Source organism: Salvelinus fontinalis, chromosome 32 (genome assembly GCF_029448725.1).
Source record: "Salvelinus fontinalis isolate EN_2023a chromosome 32, ASM2944872v1, whole genome shotgun sequence".
Lineage (NCBI taxonomy): Eukaryota > Metazoa > Chordata > Actinopteri > Salmoniformes > Salmonidae > Salvelinus > Salvelinus fontinalis.
In genome coordinates, this window is record NC_074696.1 from 22475761 (window position 1) to 22503149 (window position 27389).

Sequence of the window (27389 nt, forward strand, 5' to 3'; positions counted from 1 at the left end):
TTTTTCTTTTCTCTGACTTCCTTTTTCACTTTCACACCTGGAATCTCTTATCTTCTCTTATTTTTCAATACCATGGATTTACCTCTTAGGAAACTCATTGGAGACTATATACAAAGTATGTGGACACCCCTTCAAATGAGTGGATTGGGCTATTTCAGCCATTCCCGTTGATGACAGGTGTATAAAATCGAGCATACAGCCTTGCAATCTCCATAGACAAACATTGGCAGTAGAATGGCCTTAATGAAGAGCTAAGTGACTTTCAACGTGGCATCGTCATAGGATGCCACCTTTCCAACAAGTCAGTTCGTCAAATTTCTACCCTGCTAGAGCTGCCCCGGTCAACTGTAAGTGCTGTTATTATGAAGTGGAAACGTCTAGGAGCTACAACGGCTCAGCCACGAAGTGGTAGGCCACACAAGCTCACAGAATTTGACCGCCAAGTGCTGAAGCAATGACTGTTCGATGTTCATCGGGAGCTTCATGAAATGGGTTTCCATGGCCGGGCAGCCACACACAAGCCTAAGATCACCTTGCGCAATGCCAAGTGTCGGCTGGAGTGGTGTAAAGCTCGCCGCCATTGGACTCTGGAGCAGTGGAAACGCGTTCTCTGGAGTAATGAATCACGCTTCATCATCTGTCAGTACGGCGGACTAATCTGCGTTTGGTGGATGCCAGGAGAACGCTACCTGCCCCAATGCATAGTGCCAACTGTAATGTTTGGTGGAGGAAGAATAATGGTCTTGGGCTGTTTTTCACAGTTCGGGCTAGGCCCCTTAGTTCCAGTGAAGGGAAATCTTAATGCTACATCATACAATTACATTCTAGATGGTTCTGTGCTTCCAACTTTGTGGCAACAGTTTGGGGAAGGCCCTTTTCTGTTTCAGCATGGCAATGCCCCTGTGCACAAAGCAAGGTCCTTACAGAAATGGTTTGTTGAGATCGGTGTGGAAGAACTTGACTGGCCTGCACAGAGCCCTGACCTCAACCTTTGGGATGAATTGGAACTCCGACTGCGAGCCAGGCCTAATCGCCCAACATCAGTGCCCGATCTCCCTAATGCTCTTGTGGCTGAATGGAAGCATGTCCCCTCAGCAATGTTCCAACATCTAGTGGAAAGCCTTCACAGAAGCCTGTTATAGCAGCAAAGGGGGGACCAACTCCATATTAATGCCCATGATTTTGGAATGAGATGTTCGATGAGCAGGTGTCCGTCCACATGCTTTTGGTCATGTAGTGTATTTTCCTTCTTTTTTTGAATCATAGATTCACTTTACACTTCTTCATTTTAACTTCATATTAGAACCGATTTCTTGTTCTGATCAACATTGGATCATTCATTAAGAGCAGAGGATCAAAATACAACACGAACAGTAACACTGTGTAAGGTAGACTAAGCGAGATGATGTCATCTTATCAAACCCATTATCCAACTTAGACGTCACCAACATATAGCTGTCTGGAACCATTTTACCAGCCATTCAATGTATGCCTCGGGAATATTTCGGGATCTGTCCAGAAAAAAACACTGTTTTCTTTCATGGTCTCTTTTTCAGTAGTCACTTGGATCAGTGTTTGCAGTGTCTCTCTACATGACATGTTTTGATGTTCTCCCTTAAAAGAGGGTGTTCTATAAGAGAGGGTTCAATTAGGAAGAACCAATAATGTTATTCTTGACAGATTTGGTTTCTTGTTTAATTGATAGGATCAGTTAATTTATGTATTAATTCATCAGTTAATTGTTTAAAAAAATTGCTTGATTGTTTTCTAGTTGACAGGAATGGTAGTAAATAAAACCTTTAGCCAGATCAGGTAGTAAGACTCTGCTGAATGGCATGTTCTAACACTGTTATCTCCTAACCCCCCACCCTCCATCCCTGTCCAGAGCTCCTCTCGCCTGTCCGTCCGGCCGTCCAGCTCTGAGACACCCAGTGCAGCAGAGCTGGTGAGCGCCATCGAGGAACTGGTCAAGAGCAAAATGGTGAGGACACTCGCTCTCTCACACTCACACACACGCAGAGGCTTCATCTGGTTTACAATCAACCTCCTTTCTCCGTCCCTCTCTCCCTCTTCTCTCTCTCCAGGCTTTAGAGGACCGGCCCAGCTCTCTCTCAGTAGAACAGGGGGATAGCAGCTCTCCCTCCTTCAACCCCTCCGACAACTCCCTCCTTTCATCCTCCTCTCCCATCGATGAGATGGAGGAGCGCAAAACGGGCTTCCTCAAGAGACGACAGTACGTACTGAATTGATAGTGCATATTTTTTACTTAAATGAATCTATATGAGTACAACCAAGGGGATAGCACGTTAAAGCCATTCCACTTGTTTCCAATGTGGCACACTAGCAATGTTTCTCTCTTTCTGTCACTCACTCTTTCTCACTCACTGTTACAGTGTCCATATTAGGGCAATCTCCGTCTCAGCAGGATTTGACTGAAGCTGTCCTACTATGGACACCATACACTGGAACTCCCTTTTATACTTTGACACACTCTTGTTTCAGCTGTTTCTTACTTTCTCTCTCTCTCTCTCTGTCTCTCTCTGTCTGTCTCTCTCTCTCTCTCTCTGTCTCTCTCTCTCTCTCTGTCTCTCTCTCGCTGTCTCTGTCTCTGTGTAGTTATGTGTTGTTGGAGCTGGTGGAGACTGAGAGGGACTATGTCAGAGACCTGGGCGCGGTGGTGGGGGTAAGTCAAAACGCATCACTTCCTCCCTCCCTCTGACCTCACTTCCTCTCGTGTTAGTTGATGTTAGAGTGTGTGTGTGACGGCTTGATTATGCAACCATGACTGTGTGTTTCAGGGCTATATGACGCGGATGAAGGAGGAAGGGGTACCAGATGATATGAAGGGGAAAGACAAGACCGTCTTTGGAAACATCCACCAGATCTACGACTGGCACAGAGAGTACGACACACACGGGCATACACACACACAATTACGCACGCACGCACACACACACACAATCACACATACAAACACGCACACAACATATGGATACGCCTTGCTAACCTTCTCTCTCTCTGCAGTTTCTTCATGGGAGAGTTAGAGAAGTGTCTGGAAGACCCTGACCGACTTGGGCCGCTGTTCGTCAAACACGTGAGTGACTGACTGTTGATGTGTGAGTGTGTGGATGCAGTGCCTTCGGAAAGTATTCAGACCCCTTGACTTTTTCCACATTGTTACGTTACAAAATTATTCTAACAGACGGAAGCCACTCTTCAGTAAAGGCACATGACAGCCTGCTTGGAGTTTGCCAAAAGGCACCTAAAACTCTCAGACCATGAGAAACAAGATTCTCTGGTCTGATGAAACCAATATGGAACTCTTTGGGCTGAATGCCAAGAGTCACGTCTGGAGGAAACTTGTCACCATCTTTACTGTGAAGCATGGTGGTGGCAGCACAGAGCCAGGACTTGAACATGATCCAACATCTCTGGATAGGCCTGAAAATAGCTGTGCAGCAACGCTCCCCATCCAACCTAACAAAGCTTGAAAGGATCTGCAGAGAAGAATGGGAGAAACTCCCCAAATACAGGTGTGCCAAGCTTGTAGCGTCATACCCAAGAAGACTGTAATCGCAAATCCCAAAGCTGCTTCAACAAAGTACTGAGTAAAGGGTCTGAATACTTATGGAAATGTCATATTTCTGGGCATGGGGGTTGAATGAATTTGCAAAAAAATCTAAAAACCTGTTTTTGCTTTGTCATTATGGGGTATTGTGTGTAGATTGATGAGGGAAACTTGTAATCAATTTTAGAATAAGGCTGTAATGTAGCAATGTGGAAAAAGTCAAGGGGTCTGAATAGAGTATATCTACTGTACCCTAACCCTGGTGTGTTCTTTCTCCAGGAGCGGAGGCTCCACATGTACGTAGTGTACTGTCAGAACAAGCCTAAGTCAGAGCTCATCGTATCAGAGTACATCGACACCTACTTCGAGGACCTGAAACAACGTCTAGGTCACCGTCTCCAGATCACTGACCTCCTTATCAAACCCGTCCAGAGAATCATGAAGTACCAACTACTGCTCAAGGTACGGTGTGGGGGTGTGCGTTGGGGTGAGTCTCTGTGTGTTCTCATCATCATCTTGTGATCATTGGTTAATCATTATGTTTCGCACAAGTCACAGTTTTGTAATATCCAATTAACTTTGCCTCGTTTTGTTTGTAGGACTTCCTCAAATTCTCTAAAAAGGCAGGGTTGGATTCAGTTGAGTTGGAGGTGAGGAACTGACTTTTCTCTAGTGTTTTCATTAAAAAGATCTATATTTTGACAATAATGTATTTCCTTAACTTTTTTACCCATTCAATGTGTGTGTGTTCCCTTCAGAAAGGAGTGGAGATCATGTGCATCGTACCAAAGAGATGCAATGATATGATGAACGTGGGGCGGCTCCAAGGATTTGACGTAAGACAACCCTGACAGAAAATAGATATTTACATTTAAAAACGGATCAATTGATTGTCAGATCAATCGACCGAACCAATTGATCAACTCGTCTGATTTTCTTTCCTCCTTCCTGGATCTGCCCCCCTTACCTCTTCCCCCCTCACCCCCCCTACCTCTTCCCCCCTCACCCCCCCTACCTCTTCCCCCCTCACCCCCCTTACCTCTTCCCCCCTCACCCCCCTTACCTCTTCCCCCCTTACCCCCCTTACCTCTTCCCCCCTCACCCCCCTTACCTCTTCTCCCCTTACCCCCTTACCTCTTCCCCCCTTACCCCCCTTACATCTTACCCCCCTTACCTCTTCCCCCCTCACCCCCCTTACCTCTTCCCCCCCTCACCCCCCTTACCTCTTCCCCCCCTCACCCCCCTTACCTCTTCCCCCCTCACCCCCCTTACCTCTTCTCCCCTTACCCCCTTACCTCTTCCCCCCTTACCCCCCTTACATCTTACCCCCCTTACCTCTTCCCCCCTCACCCCCCTTACCTCTTCCCCCCTCACCCCCCTTACCTCTTCCCCCCTCACCCCCCTTACCTCTTCCCCCCTCACCCCCCTTACCTCTTCCCTCCTCACCCCCCTTACCTCTTCCCTCCTCACCCCCCTTACCTCTTCCTTTATTCATCTCTTTCAACGTTTTTCTCCTCCTTTTTTTCCATTATCTTCTTTCTTTTCTTTCCTCCCCCTTTAGGGTAAGATTGTGGCCCAAGGTCGTCTGCTGCTTCAGGATACCTTCATGGTATCAGACCCCGAGGAGGGAGTAGGAAGGATGAGGGAGAGAAGGGTCTTCCTCTTCGAACAGATCATCATCTTCAGTGAACCACTGGACAAGAAGAGAGGTTTCTCCATGCCTGGCTTCCTATATAAGAACAGCATCAAGGTATCGTCTCTACATCGTATGATGGAAATGTGTATAAACTTCCAAAACACCAAGACAACTCAAAATTAATTTTGAATGCATCAAAAGACAATGTAAGTTTGGAAGCTCTGTATTCATTCACTCGTAATTTTTTAATAAAGGTGAAGCTCTCTCCTCCTCCCTCCAGGTCAGTTGTCTCGGGTTGGAGGACAGTGTGGACGGTGACCCCTGTACGTTTGTGTTGACGTCTCGGATGACCAATAGCAGCATAGAATCCTTTGTCCTCCACTCCTCCCACCTGGGTGTCCGGCAGGTCTGGACCCTTCAGATCAGCCAGATACTGGAGAGCCAACGCAACTTCCTCAATGGTACCCACACACCTTTAGCTAAGCTTTTTCAACAGTACACGATTTTGGAATGTTGTGGTGAGTGATGTTACCAAAGTAAGGCTAATATTTTTTATAAATCTCTCTCCCTCGCTTTCTCACTCTCTCTCTCCAGCTCTGACCTCCCCTACAGAGTACCAGAGGAACCATGTAGGGGCTAGCGACGGACCATGTCTACCCAGCGGCGGAGCTCCATCAGTGGGGCGCATCATGCCCAGTTTGGCCCCTGTTGGAGCTCTACAGGGTGTGCATCTATCTGGGCCGCTCGGTGGAAATGGGCCCCTCGCTGTTGGTAGTCCCCTTGTTGGAAGTGGTCCCCAGGGTGGAGCTGGCTCATCCAGGAGGCCCTCCAGGATCCCCCAGCCCTCCCGCCTGCCCCAGCCCTTACGACACCCACACAACCCTGGGGCCACAGACCCAGATGGCCCCAACAAAATTTCAGGTAGGCTGAGGCTCTCCCAGTATTACCGAGGGAGTGTGTGTGTCTGTGCGTGTGTGTGTTGAAATTCCTTGGTTAAGACATTTCCCTCCCTCTACTCAGTGTTGCTCACTTCTGATTCAGGTTCCTCCCCTCGTCTCCCCCCTCCTCCCTCGCTCCCTCCCTCTGTCCCAGTGGACCCGCGGGACCTGGCTCCAGCAGGGGGGGTGAGGGAGACCAGGGAGGCCCAGCATGGGGTGAGGGTCCAGGGGGGAAGCTCCCAGGGCAAGCGCCCCATCTTGGCCTCAAACGACCAGCCCCATTCTGTCTCCCCTATCCCCCGGGCCAGTGTGGCCCCCCTCCCTGTATCTGTTGCTCTCTCCACCCCCACCAAGCCTCGGCCAGGCACCATCTCCCCCATGGCCTCCCCCATGGCCACCCCAGCCTTCGGGAAGGATGCGCTCCCCCCTCCCAGCCCTGGCCTGAAATCTGGCTCTGGTTCCTTCTGGAGCTCCATGCCTGGTTCTCCAGCCAGCCGGCCTGGCTCCTTCACCTTCCCAGGGGAGGTAGTGGATACCCTGGGGAGGCAGAACCAAAACACGGGCCAGATCTCATCTCAGTCAGGGACCGGGTCCCACAGACACTCCAGCCACAGCAAGGAGGCGGACCGCATGAGTACGTGCTCATCGACCAGTGAGCAGTCCATCCAGTCCACCCAGAGCAATGGGGTAAGAGATGTACCCGCTGCCCAGGCTTCAGGGCGGCCTAGTTCTGCTAATGATCCTGGTTGACTAACCCAGCACCCATGGGAGGCGTGTCCTGTCCTGTCTTCCTGTGACCTGCTGCATTCCACTGGAGCTGGCTCTACTAAACTGCTACAACATGTTCTACTACTATTTTACAACTAGTAGTACTCTACTATTACAACAACTACTACTAATTGTTGTACTCCTGCACACTTCTTGTATGTCTCTAAAGAATCGACAAGCCTATTAGACTATTCTTCAACGCACAGCTCTAACCAAGCTTTAACTGCACTTCAAGTAGTACTCTACCGCTACTGCTACTAGTAGTACTATACGACTACTACTACTACACTATTAGTAGTACTTTACTACTACTACTACTATACTATTAGTAGTTCTCTACCACTAATAATACTCTACTTCTGCTACTAGTAGTACTATACTACTACTACTACTCTGCTACTAGTTGTACTCTACTACTACTACTGTGCTACTATTGGTACTCTGCTACTACTACTGTGCTACTAGTGGTACTCTACTACTCTGCAACTAGTAGTACTCTACTACTACTCTGCAACGTGTAGTACTCTACTAATACTCTGCTACTAGTAGTACTCTACTACTACTACTACTAATCTGCTACTACTACTCTGCTACTAGTGGTACACTACTACTACTGCTACTACTACTAATCTGCTACTAGTAGTACTCTACTACTACTACTCTGCTACTAGTAGTACTATACTACTACTACTCTGCTACTAGTAGTACTCTACTACGACTACTACTCCACTACTAGTGGTACACTACTACTACTACTCTGCTACTAGTAGTACTCTACTACTACTCTGCTACTAGTGGTACACTACTACTACTACTACTCTGCTACTAGTAGTACTCTACTACTACTACGAACCTTGTGTATGTCTAACAACTCTACTAAATTCTCCTTAAGACTTTCTACTCTTTTTTGCTAAAAAGGCTTTTATAAAGCTTCAGCCTTCAACAACGACTCTCATTTCTACTATTTTTAACTCTTGACAAAGTTTCTTTCAGCTTGATTACTTCTCTCTAACCCTTCTCGTCGGAGCAAAAGAGCAAAGACGACTGAAACTGAAAGTCATCCTTTAACACCTGAGTGTGTACCTCTCTTCCTCTTCACTCTACCTGATTAACTTGTTCTCTGAAGAATTAGTGGTGCCAATCCCTTTTCCGACTCTTTCTTTGTCTCTCATGGAGGTGTATGAACTTCTCTGGAAGCAGTGTGTGAAACTAGAAAATGGATGGTTAACAACAACAACACTCACATGACTGAACGATTGATTGTAGAAAGTGTTTTAATCAAATAGTACTTCTCTTTTTCCTCTTCCCTCTACCTTAACAGTGTGAGGTGTATTTGTGTGTGGGCAATGCCGTGGTAAGAGTGATGCTGAGATTTTTCACTTTAAAATGTATGTCAAACAAAAAACAATGATTGCAAAGCTAAACAAACCATACAACTCTATGCAAGAGGACTACTTTTAACAATTTCCAAGGACATTTTTACAGAAACACATTAACTTGAAGAACAGTGCAGATGCAACGGTTTTTCTCTCGTTTTACAGCATCACTCTGTTACCATGGATTTGCCCGTGTGTTGTTTGGGATGCCATGATAGAATCAGTGTGTTTGTCCTGTTCCTGATGAGGTACATGGAATCGTGGAGGACTGACTCGTGTGTGTGTGTGTGTGTGTGTGTGTGTGTGTGTGTGTGTGTGTGTGTGTGTGTGTGTGTGTGTGTGTGTGTGTGTGTGTGTGTGTGTGTGTGTGTGTGTGTGTGTGTGTGTGTGTGTGTGTGTGTGTGTGTGTGTGTGATTTAATTCCCTAATTTCATTCCATAATTCCCCCCTGTCCACAGAGTGAAAGCAGCAGCAGCAGTAGTATGTCGACCATGTTGGTGACCCAGGACTACGTGGCCCTGAAGGAGGATGAGATCAGTGTGTCCCAGGGAGAGGTGGTTCAGATCCTGGCCTCTAACCAACAGAACATGTTCCTGGTGTTCCGGGCCGCTACCGAACAGGGCCCTGCTGCCGAGGGCTGGATCCCCGGTTTCGTTCTAGGACACACCTCCGCCATCATCCCCGACTGCCCAGACGGAACCATCAAGTAAGAGACTGTGGCAAATGTACAGTATACGGGGAAAGATTTTAGTGTGACAACAAGATATTGTTAGCCTAAAACTATGAATTGTGTGATATAATGAGATATGTAATTGATTAGGGTTATATCATACTGTATATCATATACCTTTCAATTGACCCTATTTGTGTTAACAGGAAGTCCTCCTCCTGGCACACCACCCTGCGCATCCGCAAGAAGTCTGAGAGAAAAGAGGAGGGAAAGAAAGAGGGCAAGCTGGAAAACGGTTACAGGAAGTCTAGAGATGGGCTATCCAATAAGGTTTCTGTAAAGGTAAGTTATCATCAATCCTTTTGTCCAATCATTATTGACCGCTAGCCCCTACCCGTAATGCCTAGGTACGTGTGTGAAAGTGAGAGGGTCGGATAGGCTTAGTGGAATTTCACCATATTGCTTACACCTATCAGAGAGCTAAGTCGTGCCAATGTTACTGCATTGATAGTAAACAACCAATGGGAACCAGCAATGCCCCCTCCAATCATTTCAGATCTACACAAAGCGTTCTTCTTTGACGTCTGACATCCTGTTTTCTGTCTTGTTTTTTCAGCTTCTAAACCCCAACTACATCTATGATGGTAAGTCCTCTATTGTCTTTTAATGTCTAGTCTCAATAAAGATGATCTCAATACAGCAGAATGAATATACAGATATTCAGCAGTGTATTGACTGTGTCCAAGACACTTAGGAACAATAAAGTTAATTGTACTGTACCAAATAATAATCAAAGAATGACGAAAGATCACCAGCAACAATCTACAGATGCTGAACAGAAAATTATGTAAATACATATGCTCTCACTATGACACATTCCCTAGCCCTCTCAGCTGCTCAGTGATGATGTCATTTGACCTTTGACCCTTAGTCTCACCGGAGTTCCTGGTCCCCCTGAGTGAGGTGACGTGTGACAACGGGGAGTGTGTGACTCTGAGGTGTAAGGTGTGTGGCCAACCCAAAGCTACTGTCACCTGGAGGGGACCTGACCAGACCATCCTGAACAACAACGGACACCACAGCATCGCCTACAGGTGGAGAGAGAGGGGGAGAGAGACACATACACAGAGGCACACACACAGGGGAACACATACTGTACATACACACAACCTCGGCTACAGGTACACACACACAGGGGAACACATACTGTACATACACACAACCTCGGCTACAGGTACACACACACAGGGGAACACATACTGTACATACACACAACCTCGGCTACAGGTACACACACACAGGGGAACACATACTGTACATACACACAACCTCGGCTACAGGTACACACACACAGGGGAACACATACTGTACATACACACAACCTCGGCTACAGGTACACACACACAGGGGAACACATACTGTACATACACACAACCTCGGCTACAGGTACACACACACAGGGGAACACATACTGTACATACACACAACCTCGGCTACAGGTACACACACACAGGGGAACACATACTGTACATACACACAACCTCGGCTACAGGTACACACACACACAGGGGAACACATACTGTACATACACACAACCTCGGCTACAGGTACACACACACAGGGGAACACATACTGTACATACACACAACCTCGGCTACAGGTACACACACACACAGGGGAACACATACTGTACATACACACAACCTCGGCTACAGGTACACACACACAGGGGAACACATACTGTACATGCACACAACCTCGGCTACAGGTACACACACACAGGGGAACACATACTTTACATAAACTTGGCTACAGGTACACACACACAGGGGAACATACACATGGCATCGGCTATAGATGCAGAGAGGGAGAGAGAGACACATACACACAAAGGCACACATATATACACACACACACACACACACACACACACAAAGACACACACACACACAGCATCGGCTACAGGTACACACACAGACACACACACGTGTGTTAGTGAAACCGTAAGCTCTATTAATTTGTCCCTTGTTGTGGGTTAAATACCAGGGATCACATTCACACACTCACTGTACTGGAAGTCACTTTGGATAAAATGACCCTCTAAGTGGCATACAGTGCGTTCAGAAAGTTTTCATACCCCATGACTTATTCCACATGTTGTTACAACCTGAATTCAATATTGGTTAAATATATTTTGGTTACACACAATACCCCATAATGACACAATACCCCATAAAGTGAAAACATGTTTTTAGAAACGTTTGCAAATTTACATAAGTATTTACATCCCCTAAACCAACCCTTTGTAGAAGTACCTTTTGGCAGCGATTACAGCTGTCTTTCTGGGTAAGTCTTTAAGTGCTTTGCACACCAGGGGCCTCATTTATCAACCGTGCATAGGCACAAATCTGTGCACATACGATGCGTGGGATCATTTCCACGCAAAGTGTGATATTTATCAATATGACTGTTTGCTTGAGAGTGCGTACATTCGTAGGCACAATGCCAAGGGGTGGAATAAGGAAAATATGTTGAAATTGTGAGTAATAATTCAATCATTTTTCAACGTAATTATATTTCTATTGTGCAATTCATGTAACAGATCTTGACATGTTATATATAATTTGACCACATCAGTGCATTTGTTATGATAATAATCCATATAAAGTACAGTAATTAGTGAAATTGGAGGTGCGTGTTAAAGTGAAACCATTGTTGAAATACTATAAAAGACTGAGATAATGGGAAATCGAATGAGAAATGTCTGATCTTACTCTGTTAGAAGATTTGCAGAATCTTTTTTTGTTGTTGCAGAAAGTACAGATTGGATCATCGGATATAATTTCATAAAACCAATCGTATAGGATTTTTGGAGTATTTAAGACCTACTTTAGAAGGGGAAACATGTCATTCCGGTGCACATTAAAGTGCTATCCATCCTCTGGTTTTTGGCAATGGGCACTTTTCAGCGGGAGCTTGCCGATCGGGAGCTCGCATCCCTCGATGAGCCGTTTGGGAGTCAATCATCACTTAAATGAACTGTAACGTACAATTTCCATACACCATCGCACAACAGATTGAAATCAAGAGGAGTTTCTTTGCCATCAATGGGTTCCCAAATAAGAACGGAGCAATAGACAGCACCCACATCGCCATAAAAGCACCATCCCAAAACGAGTTCAACTATGTGAACAGAAAAGGGTCCCACTCTTAATGTTCAGGTGAAAAAATGCTTCTGAATGCGGTGGCCAGGTGGAACGCACGACTCGTTCATTCTGTAGAACAGCAATGTTGACCTGTATTCCTACAGGAGGGAGCTGTTGAGGATGGATGGCTTACTGGTGAGTGGTGCCTACTCATTTGAAGTAAATTTGCCATTGCTAAAGCAACTTGAATTATCCTAATGGTCCTCTCTTTGTAGCTATGTTTTTATTTTTACTGGTCAACCCACAACTGAGCGAGCCAAATATAACCTTTTGGTTGTACTCAAACTCTGACACTAGCACCTCTATTTCAGTCTCTGAAGTTGGTTGCGCGGTGGTATTTCATGGTATGGCGTAGTACTGTATATTCCCCATGGGCTTTAACTATATGATTTTGACCCTATATGGTTAATTAGGAGCATTTCGAAATGCAAATAGCCAAGGTCATACACCAGGGTGAGAACAACATCGTCATAGGATGCCACCTTTCCAACAAGTCACTTCAGCAAATTTCTGTCCTGCTAGAGCTGTCCCAGTCAACTGTAAGTGCTGTTATTGTGAAGTGGAAATGTCTAGGAGCAACAACTGCTCAGCCGCGAAGTGGTAGGCCACACAAGCTCACAGAACGAGACTGCCGAGTGCAGAAGCGTGTAGTGCGTAAAAATCGCCTGTCCTCGGTTGCACCACTCACTACCGAGTTCCGAACTTCCTCTGGAAGCAACGTCGGCACAAGAACTGTTCATTGGGAGCTTCATGAAATGGGTTTCCATGGCCGAGCAGCCGCACACAAGCCTAAGATCACCATGCGCAATGCCAAGGAGTGTGAAGCTCAGCGCCATTGGATGCTTCACCATCATCTGGCAGTCCGACAGACTAATCTGGATTTGGCAGATGCCAGGAAAATGCTACCTGCCACAATGCATAGTGCCAACTATAAAGTTTGGTGGAGGAAGAATAATGGTCTGAGGCTGTTTTTCATGGTTCCGGCTAGGCCCCTTAGTTCCAGTGAAAGGAAATCTTAACGCTTTAGCATACAATGACATTCTAGATGATTCTGTGCTTCCAACTTTGTGGCAACAGTTTGGCGAAGGCCCTTTCCTGTTTCAACATGGCAATGTCCCGTGCACAAAGCGAGGTCCATACAGAAATGATTTGTTGAGATTGGTGTGGAAGAATTTGACTGGCCTGCACATCTAGTGGAAAGCATTCCCAGAATAATGGAGGCTGTTATAGCAGGGGAACCAACTCCATGTTCGACGAGCATGTATCCACATACTTTTGGCCATGAAGTGTATTTTAGAATAGTTTCTACGCAATATTGATAAATGAGGGACCTTACAGATAATTGTATGTGTGGGGTAAAGAGAAGAGGTAGTGATTCAAAAATCATGTTAAATACTATTATTGCACACAGAGTGAGTCCATGCAATGTATTATGTGACTGGTTTAGTAAATGTTTTAATCCTGAACTTATTTAGTCTTGCCATAACAAAGGGGTTGAATACTTATTGACTCAAGACATTTCAGCTTTTCATTTTTTATTACTTTGTAAAAAGTTTTTAAAACATAATTCTACTTTGATATTATGGGTTATTATGGCCCAGTGACACAACCTTAATTTAAATGTAGGCTGTAACACAACAAAATGTGGAAAAGGTCTAGGGGTGTGACTACTTTCTGAAGGCATTGTATTATCATATTCAAGTAAATGTATAAATGTGACTGTGAAACAGTAAGGTTATTGGCTGTTAAAATGTGTAATGTAAATGTGACAGTGAAACAGTTCAAATGAAAACGTGTGTGTGTGTGTGTGTGACAGTGAGACTGGTGAGGCAACCCTGAGGATAGTAGGCGTGTCTTCGGAGGACGACGGTGTTTACACCTGCGTTGCCTCTAACGACCTTGGCTCTGTGACATCATCAGCCAGCCTCAGAGTGCTAGGTGAGACATCACACAAACACACACACATTTGCACAAACATATTCCCACAGTACTGTAGGGTAATCCTGCACTTGCATGCTTCTGTTGAATTTTCACACAAACTCTCTCCCTCTTTCCCTGTATTTGACTATTCCCCCTGTCTGTGTAGTTGTGTCCAGTGATGGGGTCAGGGTGAGCTGGAAGGACAACTTTGAGTCCCACTACACTGAGGTGGCAGAGCTGGGCAGGTACATTACACATCTCTTCTCCTATCACTCCTAGCTGTGTGTGTGTTTGTCTGTTTACCCAACTGTACCTACTCTCTCCACAGAGGCCGGTTCTCTGTGGTCAAGCGTTGCGAACACAAGTCGACCAAACGCACGGTGGCGGTCAAGCTGGTCAATAAGAAGCTGATGAAAAGAGACCAGGTGACCCAGGAGCTCAGCCTGCTACAGCGACTACAACACACACACCTGGTCACACTGCTGGACACGTACGAGACCCCCAGCAGCTACGCATTGGTCATGGAGATGTGAGTTACACACACAGTAACATTTAACATTCTCACAAATCTGCTGTCATCTAAACCTGGACCGTGTACGTGCCTCGATCTCTCTGCAGGGTTGATCAGGGTCGTCTCCTGGACTACATTGTGAGCTGGGGGAATCTGACTGAGGAGAAAGTGGCCAGCTACCTACGGAACATCCTAGAAGCTTTACATTACCTCCACAACTGTAGGATAGCCCATCTGGACTTAAAGGTACTGTTGTAGTCCTCATCTTCTTCTCTTTCTCTCACTTCTATAGCTCCTATTTATACTCTCTCTTTTCTATCTCTCTTTCCCCTTCTCTCTTTTCTATACCTCTTATTTATACTCTGTCTCCCTCCCCCATATCGCTCTCCACCTCCCTCCTTCTCCTTCCTCCTCTTTCTCCCTCTCTTCCTCCAGCCTGAGAACCTGTTGGTGTCCCACACCTCGTCCGGCCAGCCCGTGGTCAAACTGACTGACTTCGGGGACGCCATCCAGCTCAACAGTGCCCACTACGTCCACCCTCTCCTGGGCAGCCCCGAGTTCGCCTCCCCTGAGCTGGTCGTGGGGGAGCCCGCCGCCCTGACCTCTGACCTCTGGAGCCTTGGGGTTGTGACCTACGTCCTCCTGAGTGGGGCATCGCCCTTCCTGGATGAGAGCGTGGAGGAGACGTGTCTGAACATTTGCCGGCTAGACTTCAGCTTCCCCCACCACTACTTCCAGGGCGTCACCCAGGGGGCCCGGGAGTTCGTCTGCCTGCTGCTGAGGGCTGACCCTGCAAGGAGGCCTCCGGCTGGGCTGTGTCTGCAGGAGTCCTGGGTTCAGGGCCAGGCCAGGTTAGCAGACGACCAGGGACAGGGTAGGGTGGAGGGGGGGTGTCTAGACACATCTCGTCTGGTGCTGTTCATAGACAGAAGGAAGCACCAGACAGACACCAAGCCCATCGGAGGGGTACAGAGCTTCTTACAGAGCCGGTTACAGCCACGGGCCTGAGCGAGGGTTGGAGAGAGATTCCCACTCCCAACCACCCTAACCCTGGCTGGAAGGAGAGAACGTCCAGTCCAGAGGAGGCTGGTGGGAGGAGCTCTAGGAAGACGGGATCATTGTAATGCCTGGAATGGAATCAATTCAATGGTAATAAACACATCAAACAAATGGAAATAACATGTTTGACCCTGTTTCATTGATTCCATTTCAGACATTACAATGAGCCTGTCATTCTATGGCTCTCCCCACCAGCCTCCTCTGGTCCAGTCCCAAATGGGGTCCTAGCTTCCCACCCACTAGTTGCTTGTGTAGATCTTAGAGGATTGGATAGGTGTGAGTAATATTATTTCCACCTATCATATCAGAGGACAAGGTGAAGACGGTATAGATAGAACCATATTGCTTAGACCTATCCAATCCTTTCAGATCTACATTAAGTGACTAGAGGGGTAGGGTCTAGAGATTGATTTGGGACTGGACATCTCAAAGAAAATTAAATGAAATTCGCTGATCTCATTCTCTTTCAGATATGTTGTGGTTTAAAAAACAAAACATCCTGGGGTCCTTCAACCAATCAAAACATGATGCCTGTAGGCGTAGAGGTCCTTAGCCAATCACTTTTCCCTGAGAGAACACACATTGAGTTCTCAGCCAATCAAAACAAGGGTGATGCAATGTCATCGCCAGTCTACTGCTGCTTGCTGCTTTACACTCAAAATGAACTTATTTTCCCTCTATCTTACTGAGAGGCAATTGATCAACAGAGAGCCTCTTGATCGATGTTTATCGTGTGGAGGATTTTATCCCTGAACAAACAAACAAACTGAGCTTTCAGAGGAGAGTTGCTAAGGAAGATGCTGTTAGCACACATAGCAACTATCCCTTCCCTCTTGCCAGAGATGGAGAAAGAGGGGTTTTGTTTTTGTGCTTTTACAATATATGACTCAAAGACTGTTGGGACACCCCCTTTCTTAAAGAACCAATGTATAGAGAGAACATTGTCCACAACTTTTCAAAAATGTATTTGAAAAAAAACAAGATTGAAGAAAATGCTCAGCAGTGGAAAGTCGCTACGCTACTTTAGAGCCCGGAGAGGACTCATCCAATGACTGAGCTCCTCCACTTTATTGAGACAGTTTTATGTCCAATCAGAGCTTTTCGATTGCTGCGCTTACATACTTAATCTAAAAAAACATGACGACGACCATGTTGCAAGTAACTATAGAGATTCTGCTGACTGCTGCATTGTCTTCAACAGAAAATGATTTGTTTTTGCTTTTACTAAAACAAAAATTGTGTTGCGCAGATTTAAGATGTTTAAGCCTTACTTTGTATATGGACTCTAACTGCCTTCTGTCCCCCCCGTTTCAAACTGGCCGCCTGCTTCTGAGGATGTTCTTGGAGGCGAGACTAAAGAATCCTGCAAATTAAATGTAGTAGATCGCCAATTGAGCGACCGAGCCTGAGTGGCAGCAGATATAGCCAATCAGATGGAAAGTGAATGAAGAAGAGGAAGACAGAATTATCTAAATGCACTCACTGGATGCTATGTTTCCCCCATTCTTATCATGTGCATTGTTGCGGTTTTAACATTTTATGCAACTATTTATGAAGACATCTGTTGTACATGTAATAAATGGAGATAAAAGCATGTACTTGGTACTGCAAGCTCCACTGGTGGTAGTCCTCTTTATTTGACCTATAACCCTATTGGGGTGTTAACTTATCACCATAGAATTAGAATGAGTAGAACAGCCCTCCCAATTCAGGTCAATGAAGCCATAATGGTTGGACTGGTGGCCAGTTTGAGTGTCTCCATAAGACATTATAGTTCTATGGTTATCACTTCCTAGGTAACCTAATCTTCTGGCGTCGCACTCTACATGACACTTATGGCTAGGTCGATGTAGTTGCTTTTTGATTTGTTTCTTTTCTACCATTCTCTCAGAAGAGGCCGAGTGTTCAGTCCCTGCTGTTAGGGAAGTATATTGATTTGTCTGTTAGGAACATGCAAAACTGGGTTATTTCTTTCTAGATGAGAGAGAGGGATGCTGTGGGAGAGGTGAAGGGAGAGAGCGAGAGGCCCATTGTCAGATCACCTGTACAGTCCATTACAATGAATGTCCTTTCATTTATTTATTCATCCATTTTTGTGAAGTTGTACAAAGGTTGAAACATGAGAATATGGATTGGATGTATTTTTTTCCTGTTTCTTTTTTTGTCCCATCTCATCCTTTTTTATACATATGTATTATGATTTTAAATGGTTTTATTTCACATTATTTGTTTATTTACTTTTGCATGTATATTTCTTTGTACAGAGACCATGAGTGTTTGTGATATCTATGTCAATATTTTCATTATTTTTTGCCATCAATTATTTTGAAATTAAACATGGAACATACCTACTTGTGCTGTCTTCACTAAAGTATTGCTACCATTGAGCGCTTTTTTAGTACAGTAGCATGTACTCTTAAACACTACATCTTCCAAGAACCAGGCCAGAGATATCTTTGGTAGATTTAATTAGAAGTGTAAAACTGTAAAACAAAACAAGCACAGTATACAAATGGTAAGTACCATGCAGTGCTGTCACAGTGGCGTGTATAAGTGGCAGAGGAAGTCAGGCGCAGGAGAGTCAAAATAGAGTGTAGCATGGAGTACTTTAATTAAAGTCCCAGTAATCTGCTCCATAACACTCACGGAAAAAATATAATACAAATCTGGGTACGAAGACCCATCGCACACCTATACACAAACAACACAACACTTGACAACGAACAATCTCTGACAAACACATGAAGGGAAACAGAGGGTTAAATACACAACAGGTAATGAATGGGATTGACAACAGGTGTGTGGGAAGACAAGACAAAACCAATGGAAAATGAAAAATGGATCGATGATGGCTAGAAGACCGGTGAAGTCGACCGCCGAACACCGCCCGGACAAGGAGAGGCAACGACTTCGGCAGAAGTCGTGACAGTACCCCCCCCCGACGCGTGGCTCCAGCAGTGCGTCGACACCGGCCTCGAGGACGACCCGGAGGGCGAGGTGCAGGGCGATCCGGATGGAGGCGGTGGAATTCTTTTAACATGGAAGGATCTAAAACGTCCTCCACCGGAACCCAGCATCTCTCCTCCGGCCCGTACCCCTCCCAGTCCACGAGGTACTGAAGGCCCCTCGCCCGACGTCTCGAATCCAAAATGGATCGAATAGCGTACGCCGGGACCCCCTCGATGTCTAGAGGAGGCGGAGGAACTTCACGCACTTCAGCCTCCTGGAGCGGGCCAGCCACCACCGGCCTGAGGAGAGACACATGGAACGAGGGGTTAATACGGTAATTAATGGGCAGTTGTAATCTATAACATACCTCGTTCACTCTCCTCAGGACTTTAAACGGCCCCACAAACCGCGGACACAGCTTCCGGCAGAGCAGGCGGAGGGGCAGGTTTCGGGTCGAGAGCCAGACCCTGTCCCCGGGTACGAACACCGGGGCCTCACTGCGGCGACGGTCTGCGCCAATTTTCTGGCGCCTTATGGCACGCTGAAGGTGGACGTGGGCTGCCTCCCAAGTTTCCTCAGCGTGCCGAAACCAATTGTCCACCGCAGGAGCTTCGGTCTGACTCTGATGCCAAGGAGCCAGAACCGGCTGATACCCTAATACACATTGAAAAGGGGTAAGGTTAGTGGAGGAGTGACGTAGCGAGTTCTGGGCTATCTCTGCCCAGGGCACGAACTTCGCCCACTCCCCTGGCCGGTCCTGGCAATAGGACCGCAGAAACCTGCCCACATCCTGGTTAACTCTCTCCACCTGCCCATTACTCTCGGGGTGAAAACCTGAGGTAAGAATAACCGAGATCCCCAGACGTTCCATGAACGCCTTCCAGACCCTTGACGTGAACTGGGGACCCCGATCAGACACTATATCCTCAGGCACCCCATAATGCCGGAAAACATGTGTAAACAGAGCCTCCGCAGTTTGTAAGGCCGTAGGGAGACCGGGCAAAGGGAGAAGACGACAGGACTTAGAGAACCGATCCACAACGACCAGGATCGTGGTGTAACCCTGTGAAGGTGGAAGATCAGTCACAAAATCCACTGACAGGTGCGACCACGGCCGTTGAGGAACGGGTAAAGGTAAAAGCTTACCTCTAGGCAGGTGTCTAGGAGCCTTGCACTGGGCGCACACCGAACAGGAGGAAACATAAATCCTCACGTCCTTAGCTAAAGTGGGCCACCAGTACCTCCCATCAAGACAGCGCATCGTCCGACCTATCCCAGGATGACCAGAGGAGGGTGATGTGTGAGCCCAATAGATCAATCGGTCGCGGACAGCAGACGGAACGTACAGACGACCAGCTGGACACTCAGGAGGAGAGGGCTCAGCACGTGACGCCCGCTCAATGTCCGCGTCCAGCTCCCACACTACTGGCGCCACCAAACACGACTCTGGGAGTATGGGAGTGGGATCCATGGGTCGCTCCTCTGTGTCATACAGCCGAGACAATGCGTCTGCCTTGACGTTCTGGGAGCCTGGTCTGTAAGTAAGCGTAAACACAAAACGAGTGAAAAACATGGCCCACCTTGCCTGGCGAGGATTTAGTCTCTTCGCCTGCCGGATGTACTCCAGATTGCGGTGGTCAGTCCAGATGAGAAAAGGGTGATTAGCCCCCTCAAGCCAATGCCTCCACACCTTCAAGGCTTTTACGACAGCTAACAGCTCTCGGTCCCCCACATCATAGTTACGCTCCGCCGGGCTGAGCTTCTTTGAGAAAAAAGCACAGGGGCGAAGCTTCGGTGGCACACCCGAATGCTGAGAGAGCACTGCTCCTATCCCAGCTTCGGATGCGTCCACCTCTACTATGAATGGCAAAGAGGGATCCGGATGAGCCAACACAGGCGCCGAGGTAAACAGAGCCTTCAGTTTACCAAAAGCCCTATTCGCCTCGGACGACCACTGCAAGCGCACCGGTCCCCCCTTTAGCAGTGAGGTAATGGGAGCTGCAACCTGACCAAAACCCCGGATAAATCTCCGGTAGTAATTGGCAAACCCTAAAAAACGCTGCACCTCCTTTACCGTGGTTGGAGTCGGCCAATTACGCACGGCTGTAATGCGGTCGCTCTCCATTTCCACTCCTGAAGTGGAAATCTGATGCCCTAGGAAGGAGATGGATTGTTGGAAGAACAAGCATTTCTCAGCCTTGACATATAAATCATGCTCCAACAGGCGACCAAGCACCCTGCGCACCAAGGACACATGCTCAGCGCGTGTAGCAGAGTATATCAAAATATCATCGATATACACCACTACACCCTGCCCGTTCAGGTCCCTGAAGATCTCATCTACAAACGATTGGAAGACTGATGGAGCATTCATCAACCCATATGGCATGACCAGGTACTCATAATGACCTGAGGTGGTGCTAAATGCCGTCTTCCACTCATCACCCCTCCTAATACGCACCAGATTGTACGCACTCCTGAGATCCAATTTTGTGAAGAAGCGGGCCCCGCGCATTGACTCCATTACTGTATTAATCAAAGGTAGCGGGTAACTATATTTTACCGTGATTTTATTAAGGTCTCGATAATCAATGCACGGGCGTAAACCGCCATCCTTCTTCTTCACAAAAAAGAAACTCGAAGAGGCGGGTGAAATGGATGGCTGAATGAACCCCTGACGCAGGGATTCAGAGATATAATTATCCATAGCCACTGTCTCCGCTTGCGACAGAGGATACACATGACTCCTGGGATATGCAGCGTCTACCAGGAGATCTATCGCACAATCCCCCTGTCGATGGGGTGGTAATTGAGTCGCCTTCTTTTTACAGAAGGCGAGTGCCAAATCGGCATATTCTGGGGGAATGCGCACGGTGGAAACCTGGTCTGGACTTTCCACCGTAGTAGCACCAACGGAAACCCCTACACACCTACCTGAGCACTCTCGCGACCACCCCGTGAGAGCCCTCTGTGGCCAAGAAACAGTGGGGTTATGAGTAGTTAACCAGGGTAGGCCTAACACCACAGAATACGCAGGGGAATCAATAAGGAAAAGACTAATCTTCTCCTTGTGACCCCCCTGCGTTATCATAGACAAAGGTGCGGTGACCTCCCTGATAAACCCTGACCCTATTGGTCGACTATCTAAGGCATGAATAGGGAAAGGCATATCAACAGAAACAACAGGAATCCCTAAACTATGAGCAACATTTTTATTAATGAAATTCCCAGCCGCGCCTGAATCTACTAGCGCCTTATACTGGGAATGCAGGGAAAAATCCGGAAAGGTGACAGAGACAAACATAAGTGCAGCAGAGGGCTCTGGATGAGTATGGTGCCTACTCACCTGGGGTGATGCCAGAGTGCCCTGCCTGCCTTCTCTATTCCCAGAGGAACCAACCCGACACCGATCAGCAGTGTGATCTCTGCGATCATAGATGGTGCTCGAGCGGGTACCCCCTCCGGTCTCCCGACGCACCGTCCCTCCCAATTCCATTGGTTCGGGAGAGAGGGTGCGGGAGGATGGAACAACCAGACCCCGATCTAGACGTCCACGAGTAGCCAGCATGTTGTCCAGCCTGATGGACATGTCCACCAGCTGGTCGAAGTTAAGGGTGGTGTCTCTACAGGCCAGCTCCCGACGGACGTCCTCGCGTAGGCTACAATGGTAATGGTCGATCAGGGCCCTGTCGCTCCATCCAGCGCCGGCAGCCAAGGTCCTAAACTCCAAAGCAAACTCCTGGGCACTCCTCGTCCCCTGCCTCAGATGATAGAGGAGCTCACCCGCCGTTTTTCCTTCGGGAGGATGGTCGAATACTCTCCTGAAATAAAGGGTGAACTCCTCAAAATGGTCCAACGCCGCATTCTCCTCTCTACACACAGCGCTGGCCCACTCCCGGGCTTTCCCGGTGAGGCATGAGACGAGGGCGGAACTCTTCTCCCGGTCGGATGGTACTGGGGAGACCGTGGCCAGATATAAGTTCAGTTTAAGGAGGAAACCCTGGCAGCCAGCAGTATCTCCGTTGTAACCCGTGGGTAGGGGTAAACGGATTTTATTAGGTTCAGGTGGGGAAAACGCGTTAACGGTAAATCCCAGTTGTGGCAGTGGAGGCGCTGGAGAAACTCCCTGTCTCTCCCAGCGATCCATATTCTGGACAATACGATCCATGATGGCGCTCAAACAGTCAATCTCCTTAGCTTGTTCCATAACGCGCTTTTCCACCTCCATGGCTGTCGTGTCCTCTCCTGCTGACTTCATATATTTTGGTCAGAGATTCTGTCACAGTGGCGTGTATAAGTGGCAGAGGAAGTCAGGCGCAGGAGAGTCAAAATAGAGTGTAGCATGGAGTACTTTAATTAAAGTCCCAGTAATCTGCTCCATAACACTCACGGAAAAAATATAATACAAATCTGGGTACGAAGACCCATCGCACACCTATACACAAACAACACAACACTTGACAACGAACAATCTCTGACAAACACATGAAGGGAAACAGAGGGTTAAATACACAACAGGTAATGAATGGGATTGACAACAGGTGTGTGGGAAGACAAGACAAAACCAATGGAAAATGAAAAATGGATCGATGATGGCTAGAAGACCGGTGAAGTCGACCGCCGAACACCGCCCGGACAAGGAGAGGCAACGACTTCGGCAGAAGTCGTGACAAGTGCATTCGGAAAGTATTCACACACACAGAAATACTTCATTTATGTAAGTATTCAGACCCATTGCTATACGACTCAAAATTGTGTTCAGATGCATCCTGTTTCTACAACTTGATTGGAGTCCACCTGTGGTAAATGCAATTGATTGGACATGATTTGGAGAGGCACACACCTGTGTGTGCATGTCAGAGCAAAAACCAAGCCAAGAGGTCGAAGGAATTGTCTGTAGAGCTCCGAGGCAGGATTGTGTCGAGGCACAGATCTGGGGAAGGGTACCAAAAAATGTCTGCAGCATTGGAGGTCTCAAAGAACACAGTGACCTCCATCATTCTTAAATGGAAGAAGTTTGGAACCACCAAGACTCTTGCTAGAGCTGGCCGCCCGGCCAAACTGAACAATCGGGGGAGAAGGGCCTTGGCCAGGGAGGTGACCAAGAAACCCAATGATCACTCTGACAGAGCTCCAGAGTTCCTCTGTGGAGATGGAATAACCTTCCAGAAGGACGACCATCTCTTCAGCACTCCACCAATCAGGCCTTTATGGTAGAGTGGCCAGACGGAAGCCACCTAAAGGACTGTCAGACCATGAGAAACAAGATTCTCTGGTCTGATAAACCATTATTGACCTCTTTGGCCTGAATGCCAAGCGTCACATCTGGAGGAAACCTGGCAGCATTCCTAAGGTGAAACGTGTCAGCAGCATGCTGTTGGGATGTTTTTCAGAGGCAGGGACTGGGAGACTAGTCAGGATGGAGGGAAAGATGAACAAAGCAAAGTTCAGAGAGATCCTTGATGAAAACCTGCTCCAGAGCACTCAGGACCTCAGACTGGGGTGAAGGTTCACCTTCCAACAGGACAACGACCCTAAGCACACAGCCAAGACAAAGCAGAAGTGGCTTCGGGACAAGTCTCTGAATGTCGTCGAGTGGCCCAGACAGAGCCAGGACTTGAACCCGATGGAACATCCCTGGAGAGACCTGAAAATAGCTGTGCAGCGACACTCACCATCCAACCTGACAGAGCTTGAGGGGATCTGCAGAGAAGAATGGGAGAAATTCCCCAAATACAGGTGTGCCAAGCTTGATGCGTCATACTGAAGAAGACTCAAGGCTGTAATCGCTGCCAAAGGTGCTTCAACAAGTACTGAGTAAAGGGTCTGAATAATTATGTAAATGTTTTATTTCCATTTTTTGTTATTAATACATTTGCAAAAAATTCTAAAAGACTATTTGCTTTGTCATTATGGGGTTTTTGTATTTGTATTTATTATGGATATTTGTATTTATTCCTGGGGTCCAGCAAAATAAAGGCAGTTATACATTTTAAAAACATGAATACATTCAAAACAGATTTTACAACATATCGTGTGCCCTCAGGCCTCTACTATACTACTCTACTCCATAAAAAGTATAAACACAAAAACTACAGGCTCTATGACATCAGCAGCCTGGTGGTCCAAAATAGCATAACTAGTGTATTTTAACACCCCACCTGTTTAAAATGAATTTAGTATATGTCAATCTAGAAAACCACGCAACTAAAAGCCACTTTCTAAACAATGTTTGGTTAGTTTCTAGCTTGTTAGCTAGCTAGCTAATGTTTAAGTTAGCTGGCTAACCAGTTCAAATAATGATCATATCATATAGCTGACAACGTCTTCATTTTAGTTCATTTGTCTTCATTATAACAGGAAAATAAACTCACAACAAAATCATTATTTACAAGTTAATGGCGAGCCAATGACAGAAAATAGCTGATGGTTGTGAGTGTGACTAAATAAAAGCAGGGCATTCTACCGGAGAATTATAGAACTTGGACTCTCTCGTTGGCCTAACATAAATATACTGTACCGATTTGACTTTGGTGCAGGTTATGTTCTTCACATTACCGTCTATGGTCAACACATAATATATCAAATATAATCTATGTTTATTTGTCACATGCACAGGATATAGAAGGTGTAGTGAAATGGTTACTTGCATAGTGGAGTCTTTTGTTTAGACATGTAGCTAGCTAGTTAAACAATGAACCATAATCCCAACTCATAACGTTACTACCCTGCATGAATCTGCAGGTAGCTAACCAACCAGGTAACAATGTTAGCCAGCTAGCTAACATTAGGCTATAACTAGCAATGCAAATGGCTATGAGCTACAAATAATATTACTACACAGATCACACACGTAACGTTGTAAGCTTTAACTTGAAATTAAAACGTATTGTCGTGGAAATTACCACCAGGGACACCTGAAGTCAATATTAAATTAATCATTATCTATTATCAGCAAGCTGGAGAAGTTCCAACAAACTTAATGCTCCCTAGTACACGTCGGTCGAGAGCTACCCCGGGGCAGTCCCGTTAGTTATCTTATATACTGCTTTCAAAAACAAGCTATATTTGCATAATTTTGCTAATTCATAATTAATTAATTAACGTTTGGTTCATGCATATGACCGACCAATACCTCAAGAGGGTTCTTCTCTCCAAGTTGAGACCTTGAAACTGAGATACCCCTTTCGGTTCTCAAAACAATGTTCTGGTCGTACTGCCAAATTGCTTATACTGATGGTGAGGATTCCTCCCAGGCACGATCAATCAGTCACTTGCATGAACCCAGTCGAATTGGTTATTAGAAAATCACAAATAAAATGTTCCTTCACAGTATAATATCTGAAAATGTAGCTAGCTAGACTATCTTATCGTATACATGGATGGATGCTTCTCCCTCTCTGTCAGGGATGCCATGGTTGCCCTTAGTTTGAAGATGTAATCCGGAGACAGGTGTTTTAAACAACAGCCTTCTGTGTGTTCTCTTTTCAACTCTCTCTGCATATTTGCAATCAACTGCCAGAATTTTCTTCATCTCGTTAGCTATCATACTCTAATTCCACTGATTTCAAAACTCTGTCCTTTATAAAGTGGAATGTAACACTCTGCATTTCTACTATGTGAAATCTTTCAAAAAAGCCGTGTTTGAAAGGGTTACCTACACATACTGACCAGCTCGTGTTATAGACAGAAGCGTGCTACATGGCAGACCAATCCGAACTTTTCTCGGTATGTCCAGCCCATCCATTATCTCAGCCAATCATGGCTAGCGGGAAGGTTCCTGTCTGTGGCTAAACCAACTAGGCTCGAAATGTAACAATTGTATTTGTAATTACAGATGGCATACAAGTTTGTTATTAAGGCACATGAAAGTTCACATGTTCCAGAAGGTATTTTATTTATTTTTTTAACATTTTTAAGTCATTTAGCAGACGCTCTTATCCAGAGCGACTTACAAATTGGAAAGTTCATACATATTCATCCTGGTCCCACCGTGGAAATTGAACCCACAACCCTGGCGTTGCAAGCGCCATGCTCTACCAACTGAGCCACACGGGACCGTATTAATGCCAAAAAAACGCATTTAGATTTTTAATAAAAGTTACATTCAAATGGCTCTCCTGTGAAGTAGTGATGCGCGACATACGCCTAGTTTCCTGAAACAAGTCACATTTGTTTAAACAAGTAAGCCATATGTTATGTTTTTTTAAGGCAGTAAATGAGGCTGAATGAACCGTTTCGCTGCCAGACAAGGCTCCGCTGATAGTCAGGTGTAGTGGTGGTAAGGATTCACTTCATGGTGCTGAAAAGAAAGCTCTGCTGTCTGCTGACATATTTATGTAGGCCCTAACAGTTTGTGGGCACCGTTTGTCATCGTTATAGTGCAATTAATGTATTGTTTAGTGTTGTGGCTTTGCTGGCATGCATAAAACATTTTTTTTTTTTTGTCCCACCTAGATTTGCTTGCTAAAATCTGGGACTATTCTAGTTTGGGTCTCAGAATGGCAAGAACAGGTGTTGTGCCGAAAATCTTCCCCCAGAACCCCCCTTCTAATTTCCTTGATCTTGTGGCTAGAGTCAAATACTTTCTGTGGCACACATCAGAGTCAAATACATTCTATAGAACAAACTTCACGTCAGGATAGGACACCGAAATGAATAATTAATGTATGTGTGTTATATTAAACATAGAGGAGGGAGTAAAATGTTGGCAAGCAATAAACATTTCAGAACAACTATGGCTGAATTAATATCCTTACACTTTCAAAAATACTAGTCGAATAAGACA

At 46.2% G+C, this 27389-nt stretch overlaps 1 protein-coding gene across 6 annotated transcripts in view; it reads left to right on the top strand.

Annotated features, from left to right (window-relative positions):
- Positions 1-18001, top strand: part of LOC129830927 (triple functional domain protein) — a 109963-nt gene extending 91962 nt beyond the window's left edge. For 5 of the 6 annotated variants that reach the window (XM_055893770.1, XM_055893771.1, XM_055893773.1 and 2 more), the window contains 21 exons: positions 1886-1981; positions 2085-2233; positions 2617-2683; positions 2799-2902; positions 3025-3094; positions 3848-4030; positions 4168-4218; positions 4327-4404; positions 5130-5318; positions 5485-5665; positions 5799-6125; positions 6246-6829; positions 8745-8992; positions 9163-9298; positions 9573-9600; positions 9888-10050; positions 13979-14100; positions 14249-14327; positions 14411-14611; positions 14701-14839; positions 15029-18001. In XM_055893770.1, coding sequence (XP_055749745.1) covers positions 1886-1981; positions 2085-2233; positions 2617-2683; positions 2799-2902; positions 3025-3094; positions 3848-4030; positions 4168-4218; positions 4327-4404; positions 5130-5318; positions 5485-5665; positions 5799-6125; positions 6246-6829; positions 8745-8992; positions 9163-9298; positions 9573-9600; positions 9888-10050; positions 13979-14100; positions 14249-14327; positions 14411-14611; positions 14701-14839; positions 15029-15601 — 3768 coding nt within the window. In that variant the 3' untranslated portion in view covers positions 15602-18001. Of the gene's footprint in view, positions 1-1885; positions 1982-2084; positions 2234-2616; positions 2684-2798; positions 2903-3024; positions 3095-3847; positions 4031-4167; positions 4219-4326; positions 4405-5129; positions 5319-5484; positions 5666-5798; positions 6126-6245; positions 6830-8744; positions 8993-9162; positions 9299-9572; positions 9601-9887; positions 10051-13978; positions 14101-14248; positions 14328-14410; positions 14612-14700; positions 14840-15028 lie in introns of those variants that run through there. The other variant, XM_055893776.1, reaches the window with a different exon arrangement.
- The last annotated feature ends 9388 nt before the right edge of the window (positions 18002-27389 follow it).